This window comes from Trichosurus vulpecula, chromosome 7 (assembly GCF_011100635.1).
Source record: "Trichosurus vulpecula isolate mTriVul1 chromosome 7, mTriVul1.pri, whole genome shotgun sequence".
Taxonomy (NCBI): domain Eukaryota; kingdom Metazoa; phylum Chordata; class Mammalia; order Diprotodontia; family Phalangeridae; genus Trichosurus; species Trichosurus vulpecula.
In genome coordinates this window covers 34,130,969-34,151,085 of record NC_050579.1, presented here as the reverse complement: position 1 = coordinate 34,151,085, position 20,117 = coordinate 34,130,969, and the positions used below count along the sequence as shown (strand labels likewise).

Below are 20,117 nucleotides of genomic sequence, written 5' to 3'. Positions count from 1 at the left end.
AAGGATGCTCAGGAGACAGAAGAGACCTTTTATGGTATGTTGGGCCAGCTTATCTTGAATTCTAGATTTCTAGGGAAAGATAAATTAGGAAAGAGTTACTATTGAAAACAATTCGTTCCTTGCCATGCCGTTTTTTTATTCTTACAGTAGTAGTAGGCAAGTGGCATGGTCATAAACTATTCGCTCTCTATACTCTTTTCTGACCTCATCAGCTCACATGAGATTAATTATGATCTCTAAGCTGATGATCCATTTCTAGTCTCTCCTTGAGCTTCAGGCCTGTGAGGCCACTTACCTGTTGGATGCCTCAAGCTGAATGTCCCATAGAAATGTCAAACTCAGCATGTCCCAAACAGAATTTCCCTGTTCCTTTTGAGAGTGTCAGTCAGTCAGTCGACAAGCAGGCACAGGGTTAGATACTGGGGGTATAAAGACAAAAGTGAAACTGTTACTGCTTTTTAGTTAGCTTCCAATCTAGCCAGGAGAGGGGGTTGTGTGGACTCAGAGAGAAAAGGGATTTAGAAAACAGACACAGTGATTTGGTGGGGTAAAGCATGAACATCTGGGTGAGAACCAGGAAGAAGCCCTCGCAGAAGGTGGCATCTGAGATGGGACTTGAAGGAAACGAGGAATTTTAAGAGGTGATGTGAGGGACAGCCAAGGCAGAGGCCCAGGGGAGAGAGATGGGGAAACAAGAAGAGGCCAGCTTGGCTGAACTCTAGTGACCATGAAGGGTCATAAGACTGGAAAGGGAAGTCTGGGCCAGTCTGAAGAGCTTTAAATGGCAAATAAAAGATTTTATTCTTAGAGTAATAGTAGACAATTGGCACGGTCATATATTTGATTAAGGAAGATCAGTTTGGCAGCCAAGTGATTGCTCTACTGGAGTGGAGAGAGACTTGAGGCAGAAATACTAATTAAGAAACTGTTGTAGTAGTCCAGAGTGGAGACGGTACAGGCCTAAATGAGGTTAGTGGATGTGTTAGGGTAGAGAAGCGAATGGATGTGAAAATTACAGTGATAGGAATGACAAGATTTGGTAGCTGTTTGAGTACGTGGTATGAGTGAAAGTGAGGAGTGAGAAGGTGACACCGGGATTGAGAACCTGGGTGACTGGTGAGATGGTAGCACCCTAGGCAGACAGAGGGAAATTGAAAAGAGGAGTGGTGTGGGGGAGAAGATGACCGATGAGTTCTGCTTTAGAAATGTTGAATTTGAGGTGTCTGTGGGACTTCCAGTTTGAAATGGGCAGTAGGCAGTTGGTGATGTGGATTTAGAGATCTGGGGGTCATCAGCGTAGAGGTGCTTGCTAAACTCGGGGAGCCAGTGAAATCGATGAAAGAGAGATTGTGTGAGAGAAGAAGGTTAAAAGGGTGATCTGGAAGCTGAACCAGCAAAGGAGACTGAGGAAGAGAGCTAGACATATAGGAGACCCAAGAGTGTCTTTGAAAAGGGAGAGAAAAAAGTATCCTGAAGGGAGAGGTGGTTACTAGTGTCAGATGTTCCCGAGAGGGTGAGAAGAAGAAGGCCTAAGAAAAGGCCTTCAGAATTGACACTTAAAAGATTGTTGTGAACTTAATCAGGGGAGGTAGGGCATGGATTTTAAAATTTACTCTGTAAGACTGAGAAGAAGAAAAACAAATACCTTCTGACATCACACCAAAAGTACAAAGAAACACTCAATTTATATTTTGACTTCAACATGATCTTTTAAAAAACTTCATTTTTTGTTATTCTGAACTTAAAAACACCACCAAGTATTTCTATATACAAAGAGTAGAAATTAAGAGATTCATGAAGCCATGAAACTCTACTGCTTACAGCCTGTGCCTTGATGTGTATAAGAAATTCAGCAGGTTAGTTTCAAAGCTGTTCTGCCTGTGTGTCTTCTGAACTTTCTTCTGTTCTATGTCTTTTTTAAAAATGCTTCACTGATACTCCTTTTTTTAGCCTCACTTTCACCAAACCCTTCCCTGCCCTCAAAAACATCCTGTTGGTAGCAGATAAGCATAACCAATCACAACACACCCAGCCATTGTCCATGTGTGAAAATGGATGTCTCATTTTATACCCCTGGACTGTGAGCTTTCGCTCAGGAGATGAGGTCATGTGCCTCCTCTTTGCTTCTTTGAAGTTGTAGTTGATTATTGCATTGGTCACAATTCTTAAGTCTTTCAAAGTTGTTTTTTCTTTACAGTGTTGACATTGTATAGAATCTCCTGGTCTGCTCACTCGATTCTGCATTCGTTCGTTGAGGTCTTCCCGTGTTTTCTCCGTCTGTTCTTTGTGTTTTTCTTACTATGCAGCAATATTCCTTTACATTCATGTGAGAGGCAGCCTAATGTGGTGGCTAGAGGAGAGGCCAAGAGCATCTTGGTTCAGGTTCTCCCTCTGACATGCACCGGCTGTACCACCTGTCACTTAGCCTCTCCGTGTTCTAAGCGATCTCCTGAGACTGCAGGTTGTAGACAAGGTCATGACTTACTTTAGTCAAGGGAGTTTCCTTGCCAGGGAGTTCCCTCTACCAATGAAACTACCACATGCATGGACTATAATTTGTTCAGCTTTTCCCCAGTTGAGGGGTACTCCCTTCATGTCCAGTCCCTTCAGTCACTGACCTGAATATTTTGTACATTTTTTCCCTTTTTCGTTGATCTCTTTGGTGCATGAGATTGCTAGTGGTATTGTTGGGTCCAAAGGCATATATAGTTTAGTGACTTTTTGTGTATACTTCCAAATTGCTTCCCAGATAACTGGACCAAATCTCAAGTCTACCAAAAGTGCATTATTAGTGTGTCTGGCCTCGCTGTATTCCCTTCAACAACTGTCATTTTTCATTTTTGTCATCTTTGCTTTATGAGTATGAGGTAAAATCTCAGGGTTGTTTTAATTTGCATTTTTCTTATTATAAGTAACTTAGAGCATTTTTATATGATTGTGTTAACAGGATTTTACTGAGCTGGTCTCTAACCTGGAAATAGTTGGAACTTCACAAAGCAGGCCTAGAGACAAGAGTGCCGGTAATCTAGTAGTGCTTTAATTAATCAGTTTCAGAGTGAGGAATGCCCTCCAAGCTGGAGTAAAAGCACAACTTATATGCAGAAATCACAAGTGGGGAAGGTAGATTACAAATAATCATTTTCCAGGACCTAAATGGTTTCCCACGACAGGCTCACAAGTCCACAATACAGTAATTCTTTGCTTCAAATTTGGGGTGGGGGGGGTCATTACTTGGTGGGTCATAAAACTAGAGGTCTCTCACGGGAACAAGTTCTGCAGTCTTGATTCGCTTCTCTTAATGTACACTGGCACGAGAATGCAGTGATTGTGAGAGCATTGTCAAGAGTTCGATCATTTCAAGCTGCATTGTAACTCTCTGACTCCCAAGCCAGAGTCTCATGAGAAATCTAAATTATTAGTATATTCATTACACATATCAATTAATAAAAAATCATAATTCCCTTCACAACTGATAGTTTGAATTTCTTTGTGTGCTACCTGTTCATATCCTTTGGTCATTTATCTATTGGAGAATGGCTTTTGTTCTTAGATATTTAAATCAGATCCCTATACGTCTTGAATATAGGCCTTTATCTGAGAAACTTGCTATAAAGATTTTTTCCCAGTTAACTTTTTCATTTTTAATTTTAACTGCACTGATTTTGTTTGTGTAAAGTCTTTTCAGTTTTATGTAATAAAAATTCACCTTTGATCCATTCTTCTTTGTTTGGCCAAGAGATTTTCCTCTCACCATAATTGCTAAGGTATCTCTCTCCCTGCTCCCCTATTGTTCATCATTAACCTTTGAGAGGGCAGTTTCAGTTAAGTGATAATGAGGATGAATGAGGAGTGAGTAATAGCAGAGGAATTGGAGGCAATGATTATCGACTGCTTTTTCCAGGAGTTTGGCTGGGCAAGGGAAGAGTGATCTAGTATGATAGCTTATGAAGAATGATAGGGTCTACTAAAGGTTTGTAGGATGGTGAAGAGATTTCGGTATGTTTGTAGACAGTAGGGGAAAATGGTGATTGAGTGATCACTAGAGGGGACAGAGGGAAATGGGAGTAAGGCTACATGTAGAGAGGTTGGCCTTGGCAAGGAGAGCCATCTCATTATCAGATATTGGAATAAAGGAGGCAAGGATAGGGAATAATGTCATGAGGTTGTGAAATGTAGGGAAAAGGAGGAGAGCAAGCTTGTAATGAATTTTTTCAGTAAAGTATTAGGTTTTGTTTCCTAGGTATACGGGTCTGGGGAAAGGGAAGGAGAGGAGTCTAGAGAGAAGAGTTTGGAACAGTCTCTTTGGGGAGGAGGATGAAGAATCACCAAAGGCCTTGAAAGGTGGTTTTGCTGAAGGGTTGAGATTAGGTAGCGTAGACAGATATAGCCGCTCTTTTATGGGACTTTGTGAGCACAGGAGTAGGAGCAGAGGGTATGGATGGTAGGAGTAATACTGGGATGGGGTTTGGCAATATGCATTGCTGATAGGACCCAGGGAAGCAAGGGAGCTGGCAATAGAGGACACTGGTGTTTTAAACTGAGTAACTAAAGGGTAGAGTTTTGAAGAGGAAAATGTAGAGGGTGCAGGGGTGATGAGCTAGGTGAGTAGTGAGTTATTTAGTAGTTGTAGATTGTGGTAAGGATGAATCTGGTCGTCTAGGTTCACAACCTCTAGTATCTTCCTCAACTTCTTACTCTCGCACCATATATCCATTTCTTCCTCTACAACGTTTTTGAGATCCCTCCGCCTTTTTCACCAAACATAACTGCTGCCCTTGTGAAGGCCCTCATTGCTGCTTTCCTGGATTTTTTCAGTAGCCTCCTTATTGGGCCTCCAGCCTCAGGGCCTTTCCCCACTCCAATCTATCTTCCACATAGCAGCTACATTGATTTTTCCTTAAGTTCATGTTTGACTGTATCACCCTTTTATTCCATAAACTCCAGAGGCTCCCTCTTACTTCAAGGATCAAATGTAAACACCTCTGTTTGACATTTACAGCTCTTCACTACATGGCCCCCATCTCCCTTTTCAGCCTTATTGTAGACTACTTATTATGATTCAGCTGTATTATATAGTACTTCCCTGTACTGTCCTTCCCATCTCCTGGATTTAGAGCCTTAGCATTATTTTCTGTTCTCTGCTTTCCCTCTCCCCCACCCCCAGATCCAATCAGTTCGCAAACCTTGCTACCATTTCTGTTTATACTTGTCTTGAGATTGACTCCTCTCCACTCACATAGCTGCCGCCATCATTCAGGCCCTCGGCAGCCTCCTTATGGTTCTCCTTGTCTCAAATCTCTTCCCACTTCAGTCCATCCTCCCCGCTGCCACTAGAGTGGTTTTTTTAAGCACAGGTGTGACCCTGGCACTTGGCTCCATTCCACTGCAGCAGATCCCTATGAAAGTCCTTAGCAGTCTTGGCCCAGCCTGTGTGCCAACCTCATTGTTTCATTCCAGCCCCCATCACTTCCCCGTCTGGTCCTCTGAGACCAGCCAAACTCAGTTACTAACACAATACTCCATTTTCTCCCTCCAGGCCTTAGTTTACTGTCCGTCCCTCTTGCCTGGAGTATATGTATGCCTTGGTTAGACCTACCTTGAGTACCACCTTTGACATGAAGCCTTTCCAGATTCCATCTGCCTGGCTGCTTTGTATTTATTTGTCTTTAACTTCTTTAGATTTCTTCTGCATATAATTCTGTGTGCACTTGTCTTCCCGTTAGAACGTCAGTTCCTTGTGATTAAAGATTGTTTTGTTCATCATATTTGTATGCCTAGCATCTAGCATCTTTAGGCCTGCACCATAGTACATACTTAATAAATGTTTGTTGTTTTCTTGATTGAAGTCATTTAAATTCTGGGCCTCAGTAGCCCTATCTAAGGTGAGTTGGTTGGATTTAGATGATCCCCAAGGTTCCTTCAAGATTTAATATAAAATATTATTGATCTTAGGCTTCCTTTACATTGCTATTGATAGTGGATCTTTAAATGATTTGCGTTTCAAAAAAAATCAATTTACACACAGCTTTTCAGGTATCCCATCCATTAAACAAAATGAGGCACCCGTTGAGGGAGGTAATTCTAATTAGGCAGTTTAACTGCTGCAGCCATTTAACCCAGGGCTGTCCAAAATGCATGGGGCCAGCAGTGTGATTTATTTGGGCCACCTACAAGCATAGAAATTTACATAAAGACTTTAGTAAACTAAGATGAGCTACAGCCAAGCTCTCACTAAAATAGCAGATCGGGGGGTGGAGCCAAGGTGGCAGCTGGAAAGCAGGGACTTGCCTAAAGTTTTCCCCCAGGACCCTCCAAACACCTATAAAAATGGCTCTGAACAAATTCTAGCACTGCAGAACCCATGAAATAGCAGAGGGAAGCAGGGCTTCAGCCCAGGACAGCCTGGATGGTCCCTGAGTAAGGTCAATCACACCGTGCTGGGAGCGGAGTGGAGCAGAGCCCAGCGTGGGCTGCTCCCGGACCAACCAGACCTGGAGCCGGGCGGAATAGGCCGCAGTGTGCTGAATCAGTGAGCTATGGCAGTTACCAGACTTCTCAAACCACAAACACCAAAGGCAACAGAGAAGGTTAGTGGGAAAAACTGCGGGACAGAGTAAAAGGAGTTGGTGGTCATCCATGGCCCCGGGGGCGGCGGAGATGGTGCAGCTCTGAGGCTGCTTACAGAGCTACAGCTGCAGTTGCTTCCAGCCCCAGGCCCACCTGGTAGAAGGAATTAAGTGGTGGATCAGAGTGAGAGTGCAGAGCCTGCTTAGATCTGAATTGTGGTCCAGGTTGGCGGTTGTTGGGAGAGGAGGAGCACTGGTGTGGCAGAACTTGCTTTGTAGAAATAGCTCTGAAAACAACAGTACAGCCCCTCAAGCTTGGGACATAGTACTCTGTACTCTACAAGCAGTCATATCCTGACAAAAAGCTCAAGGGTCAAGTAGTTGGCTGGTAACATAAACAGGCAGCCAAAACGAACTCAGATTCAGACTCACACTTTGGAATCTTTCTTTGGTGACAAAGAAGACCAAAACATACAGCCAGAAGAAGTCAACAAAGTCAAAGAGCCTACATCAAAAACCTCCAAGAAAAACATGAACTGGTCTCAAGCCATGGACGAGCTCAAAAAGGATTTGGAAAAGCAAGTTAGAGAAGTAGATGAAAAATAGGGATGAGAAATGAGAGTGATAGGAGAAAACCATGAAAAACAAGTCAATGACTTGCTAAAGGAGATCCAAAAAAATACTGAAGAAAATAACACCTTAAAAAATAGACTAAATCAAATGGCAAAAGAGCTCCAAAAAGCCAATGAGGAGAAGAATGCCTTGAGAGGCAGAATTACCCAAATGGAAAAGGAAGTCCAAAAGTCCACTGAAGAAAATACCACCTTAAAAATTAGATTGGAGCAAGTGGAAGTTAGTGACTTTATGAGAAACCAAGATATTATAAAACAGAACTAAAGGAATGAAAAAGTGGAAGACCAATGTAAAATATCTCGTTGGAAAAACCACTGACCTGGAAAATAGATCTAGGGGAGGTAATTTAAAAATTATTGGACTACTTGAAAGCCATGATCAAAAAAAGAGCCTAGATAATCATCTTTCAAGAAATTGTAAAGGAGAACTGCCCTGATATTCTAGAACCAGAGGGTAAAATAGAAATTGAAAGAATCCACCGATCGCCTCTTGTAAAAGATCCCAAAAAGAAAACTCCTAGGAATATTGTCGCCAAATTCCAGAGCTCCCAGATCAAGAAGAAAATACTACAAGCAGCCAGAAAGAAACAATTTGAGTATTGTGGAAACACAATCCGGATAACACAAGATATAGCAGCTTTTACATTAAGGGATTGAAGGGCTTGGAATATGATATTCCAGAGGTCAGTGGAGCTAGGACTAAAACCAAGAATCACCTACCCAGCAAAAGCGAGTATCATGCTCCAAGGCAAAATGTGGATTTTCAATAAAATAGAGAACTTTCAAGCTTTCTCAGTGAAAAGACCAGAGCTGAATAGAAAATCTGACTTTCAAATACAAGAATCAAGAGAAGCATGAAAAGGTAAACAAGAAAGAGAACTCATAAGGGACCTACTAAAGTTGAACTGTTTTGTTTACATTCCTACATGGAAAGATGATGTGTATGATTCATGAGACCTCAGTATTAGGGTAGCTGAAGGGAATATACAGAGAGAGACAGAGACAGAGGACACAGGGTGAGTTGAATACGAAGGGATGATATCTAAAAAAAAAAATCAAATTAAGGGATGAGAGAGGAATATATTGAGAGAGGGAGAAAGGGAGAGATAGAATGGGGTAAATTATCTTGCATAAAAGTAGCAAGAAAAAGCAACTCTGTTGGAAGGGAAGAGGGGGCAGGTAAGGGGGAATGAGTGAATCTTGCTCTCATTGGAATTAACCTGAGGAGGGAATAATATACATGCTCCATTGGGTATCTTACCCCACAGGAAAGAGGGAGGAAGGAGATAAAAAAGGGGGGGAAATAGAAGAGAGGGCAGATGGGGGAGGAGGTAATCAAAAGCAAATGCTTTCGAAAAAGGACAGGGTCAAGGGAGAAAATTGAATAAAGGGGGACAGGATAGGAGGGAGCAAAATATAGTTAGTCTTTCACAACATAAGTATTGTGGAAGGGTTTTGCATAGTGATACATATGTGGCCTATGTTGAATGCTTGCCTTCTTAGGGAAGGTGGGTGGGGAGGGAAGAGGGGAGAAAATTTGGAACTCAAAGTTTTAAAAGCAGATGTTCAAAAAAAAAAAAAGTTTTTGCATGCAACTAGGGAATAAAATCAGGCAATGGGGCATAGAAATCTATCTTGCCCTACAGGAAAGTAAGGGAAAAGGGGATGGGGGGAGTGGGGTGACAGAAGGGAGGGCTGACTGGGGAACAGGGTAACCAGAATATATGCCATCTTGGAGTGGGGGGGAGGGTAGAAAGGGGGAGAAAATTTGTAATTTGAAATCTTGTGAAAGTTAATGCTGAAAACGAAAAATATTAAATAAGTAATCATTTAAAAAAAATAAAATGGCAAATCAAAATATATTGTCTATAGTTTCAATAAAAACCTGAGGTTGGACAGCCCTGATTTAACCCATTGTAAACTTTGTATGAATAGAGATTGAGATAGTTTTCTTTGTATAGTGCCAGGCACCAAAGGACCACCATCCCTGTCCCTTCTTTTAAAAGATGATGAGAACAATACGGGAAAGTGATTTATTTGTTGTTGTCAGATTTTTTGGGAAAATTACTAAAGATTCATCAAAAGTACAAAAAAAATCACATTTTTTCCGTTAGGATATCCAAGAATTTTAATTCTTTGGGGTAGATGACTTTGTTCCTTAAAGTTTTGTGGTATGTTGTATTCTCCTGGATTGCATAAGCATTTCATGTGAACTAAATTTCTGTGGGTGGTTTCCCTTATGAAATGAAATTCATTCATGAAGGTACTGAATTTGAAAGTAACCCCATCAGCTAAACTAATGAGCACATAGGTGAATGTGGTACAATCCCCAAGAGTTGTTCTAGAACTTATAAAAAAAAAGTTCTTTTATCTTGGGAAAAAATTGTTTGGATAATTCCATATATGTCAGTTAATTCTCCCCCAAATGACTTTTGTCTTTACCATCACATAAAATTAGCAGTTTTAGTCGCCTTTGCATAACCTCTCCCTTCCAACTTTATTGCTTGTTATTCAGCACTTTAACCAGTGATAATTGTTTCCTGTTGTTTTCCTTCATAACTGCGAAAGTGAAAACTTAATGCATAATGTGGGTGACAAAGGACTAGCAAGTCTAGTAATACCTGTCCCTTGCTCCTTTCTTGCCCCTAGAATCTTATTTTCTAAAATTATGCTTGCTTAAAATTAATATCACTTCACCTATGTAATTTATTTTTTTCAAATCTTGTTTTTATTATTAATGTAAGCAAATATGCATTTTTAGGGTTTTTCTTCTGATCACCTGTTGCTTAAGGGTGTCAGTTGTGTTCTCTCAAAATAACTAATATCTTAAAAATCATAATACCAATAGCTCCTAACAGAGCTTCCCCACAGTGGAATGGGTTGCTTTGGCAGTTAGTGATTCTAACCCCCACCCCCACCCCCCCGCCACCCCCACCCGCTTTGCATTTCTTTAGGCAGAAGCTGGGTGACTGCTTGTTGAGTGTGTTGGAAAGAGCACTCCTTTCCATGTAACTGGGCTGGATGGCTACAGAGGTCCTGTCCAGCTCTGCAATTGTGCAGTTCTGTGATTCTTGAAATTTGATGATGATTACAAACATTTTTTATAGGACGCAGCTCTTCCATATCTGTGCCTTCTTTTGGGGGCTGCCATAGCAGTGCAATCCTCTGGTTTGTAGAGCTCTGAAAGTACCTTTTACATTCAGTGAAATCATTTTGCAAGTGTTACTTAACTGGATGATTCTTGCTCTTAGGCATATTTTGTGATCTTGTTATTTAAATAGTTTCTTTGACAGAAACTCAGTTCGATTGAGGCACAGAAACTGTTTTATGTGGGAATATTATGTTGCTCTATTACAGGATTACACACATGAATTTCATAAAACCAAAGCAAATTTTTTGGCAATACGGGAAAGAGAGAACCTCATGGGATCAGTACGAAAGGATATTGAGTAAGTCATTATGCATATTTATATGGATATTTGTCAAGTTTATCAAGTTATATAATGAAAACTCAAGCAACCTTTAATCATATTTAGAAATTAAAAGAGAACCTTCAGGTGAATTTTATATTGGACATGTTAGTAAAGTAACCTTATGGTAATATAGCAGTATGTCTATAGGCATGTAAATTGGGAAGACTTAATTCCATTAGTGGCCATACTTTTTGGCAAGGAGCTTAAGGGAATATAGGTAGAGGGCCAGATAGGAGACTGGAACCTTTGTTAGCCTTATTCTTTTGTCACGCAACTTCAAACAGTAGATCTTTTAAGAGAAATTGTTACCTGTTTTTATCTTGTCCATTCTTAGTATTAGTCAGCATAGCTGTTCTCAGCAGCTGTCCTTATTGAGAACAGAGAAGACCTCGGATAATCTTTTCTCTAACTAGCATTGATAGCTGCGTGCTAATCATTTCGCAGAAGTTGCGCATCAGATCACTTTAGTTAAAACAGTGTCTCAGGAAATTCTCATATGATCTATGTGTTGTAGGTATATGGTAGAATAGAATAGGATCTTTTGGGGAAGGCATCGCCATATTGTTCCATAGATTAGGATCTGCTTCTGCATAACCCATGCCCAAAGTCCTATCCTCGGCTTGTGACTTATTCATTTGATAGCAGTTAATTAGCCAGAATACCAGCTCAGTCCCAAAGAGTGGTGTTTTTCTTCTGTTCTTTTCTAATAATGGACCAAAACTAGGAAAAACAGACACATGAGAAATGACTTATGGGCAAAATTACACCCAAGTAGAATGTTTATTTAGTATTTTTCATGGGGCTGTCTAAAGAAAGGAAATGCAGAATGAAAGAAAGGCTAATTATTGGTGCATATTATTACCCTGGAAAGCCATTTCCTCTGCCCTCTCTCCGGTATTTCTAGGAGTTGCTCTAATTCAGCAGCTTTCAGGCTATTATAGTATATTATAATCAGGCCCAATTATTATTATTAGCTACAAATATTTAAATGCTTCTATTGTACTAGTTGCTGACCCTTTAGGGGCTTAAAGTCTAATTTGGAAAGCCACTGTAGAAGGAAGGGGTGTGTGTGTGTGTGTGTGTGTGTGTACTTATATATAGGTATACATAAATAAGTGTATAAATAGGTGTAAGCGTTTGAAACAGTAAGTAGCAGAGGTGTTCAGAGGAAGGAACCTGTTTTGTCACCAAGGAGTGGCCAAGGCTTTAGACGAAAGAAGGAGTTGTAGATGTGAGGCAGCTGGAGGAATTTAGGAATCTGGGGAATGTAGAATAGACCACTTAGGCTAAAATAGAGAGCTTACCTAAGGGAACAGTATGAATAACAGCATGAGAGCTGGATGGGGATAATGCTAAGAATAATTTGTTTTCACTGAGTGAATTTCCCAGGTAACTAAAGTTTTTTTTTTTTAAATCAAAGATTTAGGTGAGCATCTTTGTAAAAATAGTACTTTTATAATTGTTTTTTCTGTATTTAGGTTATTTCCACATCTTATTTCCAGTTTCTGAAGTAGCTTTCCCCTCTTTGTAATGGGCTCTTCCCACTTGGATGACCTACTAGCCCATCAGATGCAATAGATTGAAGCCAAGCTTTGCCATGGTACTTGTTTCTCCTCCAACATCCCAATTTCTGTTATAATACCACCATTGGTTTCCTACTCATCCTAGCTCAGTCTGATTGTTGCCCTTGACTTACTCTGCTTCCTTACCCCCTAAGTTCATTGACTTGTGAAATCTAATTGATTGCCTCTCTAAAATCTTTCTTGCACGTCTCCTTTCATTCTCACTACCACTCCCAGCCCCTGCCCCCTCCTAGTTCAGGTGAGGCCTTTGTTCCTTTTGCTCTTCCACTGGCCTCCCTTTTAGTCATTTCTCTCTTTAAACTATCCTGTAATAAAAGTTTCAGTTTCAACAAATGCTTATTAAGAATGCTCGGGGTACAGAGAAATGGGCTGAGCCCTGGAGGAAATAGTACCCCAGTGCATCTGTGATGTCATTGATATGAGTGGCTCCCCTTCTGATGATGATCCCTGCTCACTTATACTTGCTTGTTCTGTGCAACTCTTGTTCGTATCCACCCATAAGTTGGTCACCCAGTGTGCTGAGGAGCTGCCTTTATGACCTTGAGAGGATGCCGGTGGAGAACTCAGTTGGGAGTATGTTGATACATATGAGGTGCCAATGGGGCATCTAGGTAGAGGATATGTGAATATGGAGTGCAAGAGAAAGGTCAGGGCAAGAGATACAGCTTTGGGAGCTGTCTGTATCGTAATGGTGGTTGCTTTTGTGGGTTGGAATTAGATCACTGAAGTGGAGAGTATAAAATGAAAAGAGAGAGGGTGTAACCTTAGGGTGCAGTATTAAAGGGTGGAAATAACCAACAAGTCAACAGGGAAGGAAGATTTAGGTTGTTTATAGGAATTTTTTTTTCAATTTCATATAATGCTGCCCTGAAAATCTTTGAATAGATAACTTTTTTTAAAAAGATTTTTATTGATATCTTTTGTTTTATGTCATCTAGATTTTCCTGTATTCCCCCTCTCCTCTCCCAAAGAGCTGTCCCTTCTAACAAAGAATTTTTTGAAGAAAAAGAGGAATAAAAAAATTATGAAAAACTGTTCTATATATTTTTTTTAAATCTGATTTTATATGCACTGTTACACATCTGTGAGAGATGCCCTTCCCATAGGAATAGAGGAAGATCTCCTCTTATTTTTTCTTTAAGGTCAACATTATAATTTCTCATCATTCACTTTTGATGATTTTGTGGATTCTGTTCTAGTCATTACACCTGTTTTCTTAGTTCTAATTACTTCACCCTGCATCAGTTCATGTGGACTGTGCTCCTTTGGATTCATCACGTGCCTTGTTTCTTATGTCACAGTCATTCCATTACATGCAGTTTGTTTAGCCATTCCCTTGGTGATGGGCATCAGTTTTGTTTCCAGTTCTTTGTTACCACAGAAAGTGCTACTATCCATATTTTGGCATATGTGGGGACTTTCTTTTTATTAATGACCTCTTCAAAGTTTATTATGCCTCACAGTAGGGTCTCAGTCAAAATGTATGTACATGTCAGCCTCTTTATTAGCATCATTCCAAATTGCTTCCCATAATAAATATACTCATTCACAGCCTTAGAGACATTAGTATGCTTGTCTTCCTAAAACTCCTCCAACCTGAACTATTCTGGTCTTTTGTTGTTTTTGCTGATTTGCAAGGTGTGAGATGAAACCGGTTGTTAATAATGTGGAGAATTTTTTCACATAGTCATTAATAGTTTGCAGGTTTTGTAATAGTATAGTTTCCCCCAATTACACCTAAATATAATTGTTAACATTCATTTTTCCTTCTCTCCTTTCTCTTTCCCCTCCCTGAGATGGGAAGCAATTAGATATAGATTTTACAGTGCAATCATGCAAAACATATTTCTGTATTAGTCATGTTGAAAAATGAAACAGATTCAAAAATCCAAAAAGCCAACCCACAAAAAACATAAAGAAAGTTAAAAGTAGTAACTTGGGTCTACATTCAGAGTCCATCAGTTCTTTCTCTGGAGGCAGATAGCATTTTTCATCACAAGTCCTCTGGAATTGTCTTGGATCATTGTATTGCTGAGAAAAGCTAAGGCATTCACAGTTGATCATCGGATGGTAGTTTGCAGTTCTTTAGGAGTTGTTTGTCCTTATCCTTTGACCACTTGTCTCTTAAAGGATGGCCTTTGGTTTAACAAATACACATTTTTCTTCATTGGTTATATAACTTGGATACTAAAAACCCTTATCAGAGAGATTCAGTACAAATCTTTTTTCCTTATTTGACCACTTTATGTGCATTAAGATAAGAACATACAGGGTTTTGGGGGAGGTTAGTGGGTAGTGGTGGTAGTGTTGGTGGAAGGGGATTGTTTTTGCTGTAACTTTTAGAATATTTTCTCAACAATGGAATTATTGGGTCAAAGGGTGTCATTCTTTTTCACTATAACTTTCCCCGTGTATGGCCAGACTCATCTCTAAAAGAGGCTCTGAATTGGGGTGTCCATCAGCCTGCTCCTGCTTTTCTGGACTAGAGTTTTTTTAGCACATGATGATCTACATTGATAGAGAACATTTCTTACTGAGCGCTCCCTATGCTGTTTAAATCACAGGTCTGATAAAGAAAGAAAAAGGTCCATCTTATGTCTCTGAAATGCAGTGCCCAGAGCTGAATACAACCCCGGCTCTTTCACAGAGTTTTGAAGGACTTTCCTGTGGTTTTTTCCTCTGCTGATTTCTTCCTTCTTTGAATTCCCGTTGCAGTTGTTGTCCCTGTTTGGCCTGTAAAGGCCTTCCCACTATGGCTCACACTCATCTCTCCAGCCTGCTTTCCCAGCCCACCCTTCATCTAGTCTGTGTTTAGCCACACTGGCCTGCTTACTGTTCTATATACGGGACGTTGTTCCCTCTGTGCCCACGCTTGGATGTTCTTCCCCTTTCTCATCTCCATCTTTGGAAATCTCTGGCTTCTTCCAAGGCTTAGCTCCAATGCCACTTGAGGCTTTTCCTCTTCCAATTGTTGGTGCTTCTCCCCACCCCTGTCTGAAATTGTATTGACTCATGCACATGCAGTGCTTCCCCCCCAAGAGAAGGGAAGCCAGAGGTCAAGGGCTGCTTTCATCCTCATCTTTGTATCCAGCACCTTCTCACGGTGCCTGACAGGCCTGTTGCTGGGGACTGAGGAGCTTCTCAGGATTAGATGGGCCAGTCAGTGCTAAAGGCAGTCAGCCCCTTTTTTGTGCCTTAAAGGCCATGCGACTTGACATTCGACTCCTTAAGGGAGCGGGGCAGGGATAGTTGGGCAACGTATTGATGCTCCCCACCCTTCCTTCTTACACTGGGCTGATACCTCTAACAAGGGTAGCCCCCTCACACTGAGGCCAGGACTACATGAACCCAGAGCAAGACTGGCAAGGGGCAAGGAGGGAGTACAACCAAGGGTGGTGCTTGTGCACCTTGGGCATTTTGGTCTTCAGGTCCTGGTGGCCCTGGGTCTGGGTTTCAGGGTAGCCCCCTCAGTGTAGGGGTTATTACAGATCTCCTATTGGAACAGCTCAGGTTTTTTATAAGGAAGGTTGGTCTTTTTATTCAGGACTGATTGGTTTCCCACCCATGAGGTCACAAGCAGAGAGACACCAACCATCTGGGAAACTGGAAGTTTATAGTCTAGAAGAGAAGGTCACATATTTGGGGTAAGCAAAAGTTGTTCAAGGAAGGAGCCACCAGGGAGGAAGACACCCAGGGAAGCAGCTGCTGTCTAGAAGAGCCTGCCCTCCCAACCAGGGTCACTTCCAGGGTGGGCTTGCCAGCTTAGTTGAAGCAGCCAGGGCACCAGGGGAGAGGCAGGAGTGTGGGCCAGGCAGGTCAGACCACTACCACTACCACAGTGGACACCATTTCCCCCAATCCTGATAGAGACAGCCCAGGACCCTAAACCCAAGAGCCTTAAGAATAGCCATGCTTGGGGCAGCTAGGTGGTGCAACGAGTAGAGCACTGGCCCTGGAGTCAGGAGGACCTGAGTTCAAATGTGACCTCAGACACTTGACACACTAGCTGTGTGACCTTGGGCAAGTCACTTAACCCCAATTGCCCTGCCTTCCCCCTCTAAAAAAAAAAAAGATAAAGAATAGCCATGCTTCCAGCCAGTGTTCTCAGGCTTCCTCCTGGGAACCAACCCCTGTGGTCATGTAGTCTGACACCTGCCTCAGCAGATGCTGCAGCCACAGCTGCAGAAAACCTAGAAGAGAAAGTGCTGGTTACCACAGGCCCTGTCGTTTAGCTCAACATCAGAAACTGATAGGCCTTCAATCAGTGGAAATGACATTGTAAAAGAGGCCCCTTTAGAACGTGAGCTTCCAGAGAGCAGAGGCCATCCTACCTTTCAAGCATTACACATAGTAAGTGCTTAATAAATGCTTTGAGGATAGAGAGAGAGAAACCAGAGGGTGTTCCAGCATGGCACTGGCCATGGTCCAGTGATTGCCTCTCCCGTTCCTCTCTTCCATCATCTAGGGCACAGCCTAGCTAGTACAACAATTAAATATGATTTACCTTTATTTGGTGAGGCAAGGTTGTTAGGAAGTTTGGTTCTGAGATAAATTGATGCCCATAGGGGCTTCTGAAGTCAGGCTGCTCGATGATCCCATGTGCTTTACTAGTTGGTCTCCCGCCACGTCCCCTGTCAGTTTTTGCTCCCATCGAGTGAGTGGTGAGAGAGAGCTTGCCAACCAAGATTGCAAAATTAAACAAAACAAAACAACACAACAAACTGACTACATTAATAAATTGTTAAGCTGAGCCCTGAGGGCCTGAGGATAGTACTATTCCTAGTTAAATTCCTTACGTTTAGAGGCCCTTCTCCCCACCCTAGATTTGTGGCTCTTTTCCTGATAGCTTGGCTGTCATTGCCAGAAGTCCTATAGCTAGATATAGCATAGTACTTTCATTATTATATTCTGCTGACTAAATTTCAGAGAGACTTAGTACAATTTTTTTGCCACTAACTTTGACTGTTTTTCTTTCTCTCCTTTCTCTGCTGTATGCTTAATATAAATTATTACCTCCATTTAGGGGAGATAAAGGTACAGAGCCTATTAACAACATTTACAAACAGGTTAAAGAGGGCCTAGGCCTTGCCCTCCAAGAACTTGCAGTCTAGGAGTGGAATATGACATAACCAGAACGTGAAGGACAGCAGGACAGATGAATGAGTGGTGCAAGCCAAGGCCTGGGAGTCAGGGTTAAGGAAAGCTTCCTGGAGGAAGTGGTTTTTCAGTTGAGCTTTAGAGTATGGGCAGAAATTAAATAGGGATATGGCATAGAGAACACCACAGGAAAAGGCAGGGAGGTGGTCAGTTGTGGCGCATGTGCAGGTAAAGAGTGGCAAATAGTCCTTTTGGGCTGCAGCTTCGAGTATATGCTACGAAGTAACATAAAACCAACCTGGAAAAGTTGGGTGAGGTTAACTTAGAAGGTTTTTGAATGCCAGACAGAGGCATTTGGATTTTACTTAGTAGTCCACACTGAGCCATGGAGGGCTTTTGAGCAGAGAAGAGGGCTTTTTGAGTAGATCTGTAAGAAAGAAGAACTTGGCCACTGTGCATGTAGGTGGACTGCAGAGCTAGGAGAGACAGGAGCTGGAAGAGGTGGTCTTATTAGACAGCTTTCACAGTAGTCCAGGTAGGTGCTAATTTAGACTTGTGGTAGTACTAGTGACAGTGAGGAGAGAGAAGAGGGAACAAAAGTAAGGAATGTGGCCGAGGTAGAGCGCCTCAAGTTAGACACTAATTGGATATGCACAGTAAGAGAGGGAGAAAAGTGCAGATGACAGGTTTTAATGTGGGATTTGGGCAAATGATGGTTCTGTTGACAGGCATAATGAAATCAGAGAGGAACAGATTGGGGGGACATAGCCTAGATTCTGGACATTTACAGTCTGAGTGGAGTGCTGTGGGGCATATGGGACTGGCACTGGAGACAAGGGTGTAGCAGTGGGGAGCTGTGGGAATGAATAAGGGAGAGCGTGTGAAGAAGGAAAGGAGAGCATTGAAGACAGACCGCACCTTAAGGGGCAGACCATCAAGGATCAGGAGGAGAAGTGAAGAGAGAAGTAGGAGACGGAGGAGAGTGGTAACCTAGAAGCTGAGCAGGACGAGAGTTTCCAGGAGAAGGAGGTGGTCAGCAGTGTGGCACACTGCCAAGAAGCCAGGAAAGTGAAGTAATGAAAAGAAGTGATTGGTTTGGATGACTTGGAGGTTATTGAATATTTTTGAGAGCAGTTTTGGTAGAATGATGGGATCAGAAGTCAGATTGCAAGGAACTGGGTAGATACAATAGAAAGGGATTGGGTGTAGGCAGCTTTTTCAAGGAGTTTGGCTAGTAGCAAGAAGCAAAAATTCATGTTTTGGGGACAGGAAAACAAAGCATAGAAAGGGATTGGGTGTAGGCAGCTTTTTCAAGGAGGTTGGCTAGTAGCAAGAAGCAAAAATTCATGTTTTGGGGACAGGAAAACAAAGCATAGGAAGAGATTTTTCACTACCCTCAAAGTGTTAGAGGCAAAAATTCATATATATGTAAAAATTCAGTGCTATTTTGAAGAAGGATTTATAAATTTTAAAATACTAATTGTTGGTTTAACTATATGTTCATTTACCTGACTAGAGAACACCAGTGTGAATTACCATAATGATGTGATAGGCCGCTCCGAAGTGTAGGCCATGCCACAGAAATTATCACACACACACACACACACACACACACACACACACACACACACACACACACACACACACACCCACACACCCCTTCCTTCATTCACAAAAACAAAGTGTTCCAAGTGTCCCAAAGTGTCTTTACTGCATGTTAAGGCTTTCATAGCTCTTGATTTATAGGCTTCACTCAGATTTCATGCAAGTTGTATTTAGGGGAAAAAATAGTCTACATTCTGACCAGTAATAACACTCGATAGCTTTTCAGTATGCCTGCCAAAATGTGTTTACATATTTTTTTCTTTCTCTCCCAGGTCATATAAAAGTGGTTCTGGAGTGAACAATAGAAGAACTGAATTATTTCTGAAAGAACATGACCACCTACGAAAGTAAGTGTTACTAAATGAGCCAACATAGTGTAGTTCTTAGAGTGCTGAACTTGAGAAGACCCAAGTTCAAATCCTGCCTCTGTCACCAATTGCCAGTATGACCCTGGACCAATCACTTAGCCTCTCTGGTTTCAGTTGCCTCCTCCATAAAATGGCAGATTTGGGCTAGATGGCCTATAAAGTTCCACTAACTCTAGATCAAGGTTCCTATAACTGTAGGTGGACATTCTACATAGTTTTCTTTGAATTTATAAAAATCCTACTTGTTCAGAACTTGAGAAAAAAGATGCTGTATAGTAGAGTATCTAAAATCTTCACTTACCCCACCTGTTTCTTTTACTGTTTTAGAACTTTTTCTTTATATGGAACTTTTCTTTATATGGAAGGAGAGGAGGAAGTGGTGTTAATGTAGGTTCCTTGGTGATCTAAGTCACCAGTACCTTATTTGTAAGGAGTGGATACTGAGTTTCACATGTAGGAAAAAAGGGTTGGTTTTTTTTAATTATACCATCATTTTCCTAACCATTAGCTTTAGCAAAATGGGATGAATTATCTTATGTTAGATTGTGAGCCTCCTGTAACTGGAGGTGTATAAACAGCTCCTTTGCCTGGGGTGCTGTCCAGGGGATCTTTCCCTCAGGTAGGAGTTAGAGTCCCAAGATTTGATCCCCACAAGGTACATAGAAGTTATTCATTCTTTGTTTACTGAATTGAAACTATCGCAGGCAAATATGGATCTAGTTGTATTGTAAATCCTTAAAGTGAAATTTTACTGTGTTTCTAAAAATCCTAAACTAAAGGTTAGCATCATATG

At 41.5% G+C, this 20,117-nt stretch overlaps 1 protein-coding gene across 4 annotated transcripts in view; it reads left to right on the top strand.

Annotated features, from left to right (window-relative positions):
* Positions 1-20,117, top strand: part of GOSR1 (golgi SNAP receptor complex member 1) — an 81,933-nt gene that overhangs the window by 13,812 nt on the left and 48,004 nt on the right. For all 4 annotated transcript variants that reach the window (XM_036766979.1, XM_036766980.1, XM_036766981.1 and 1 more), the window contains exons 5-6: positions 10,556-10,647; positions 19,229-19,303. In XM_036766979.1, coding sequence (XP_036622874.1) covers positions 10,556-10,647; positions 19,229-19,303 — 167 coding nt within the window. The remainder of the gene's footprint in view (positions 1-10,555; positions 10,648-19,228; positions 19,304-20,117) is intronic.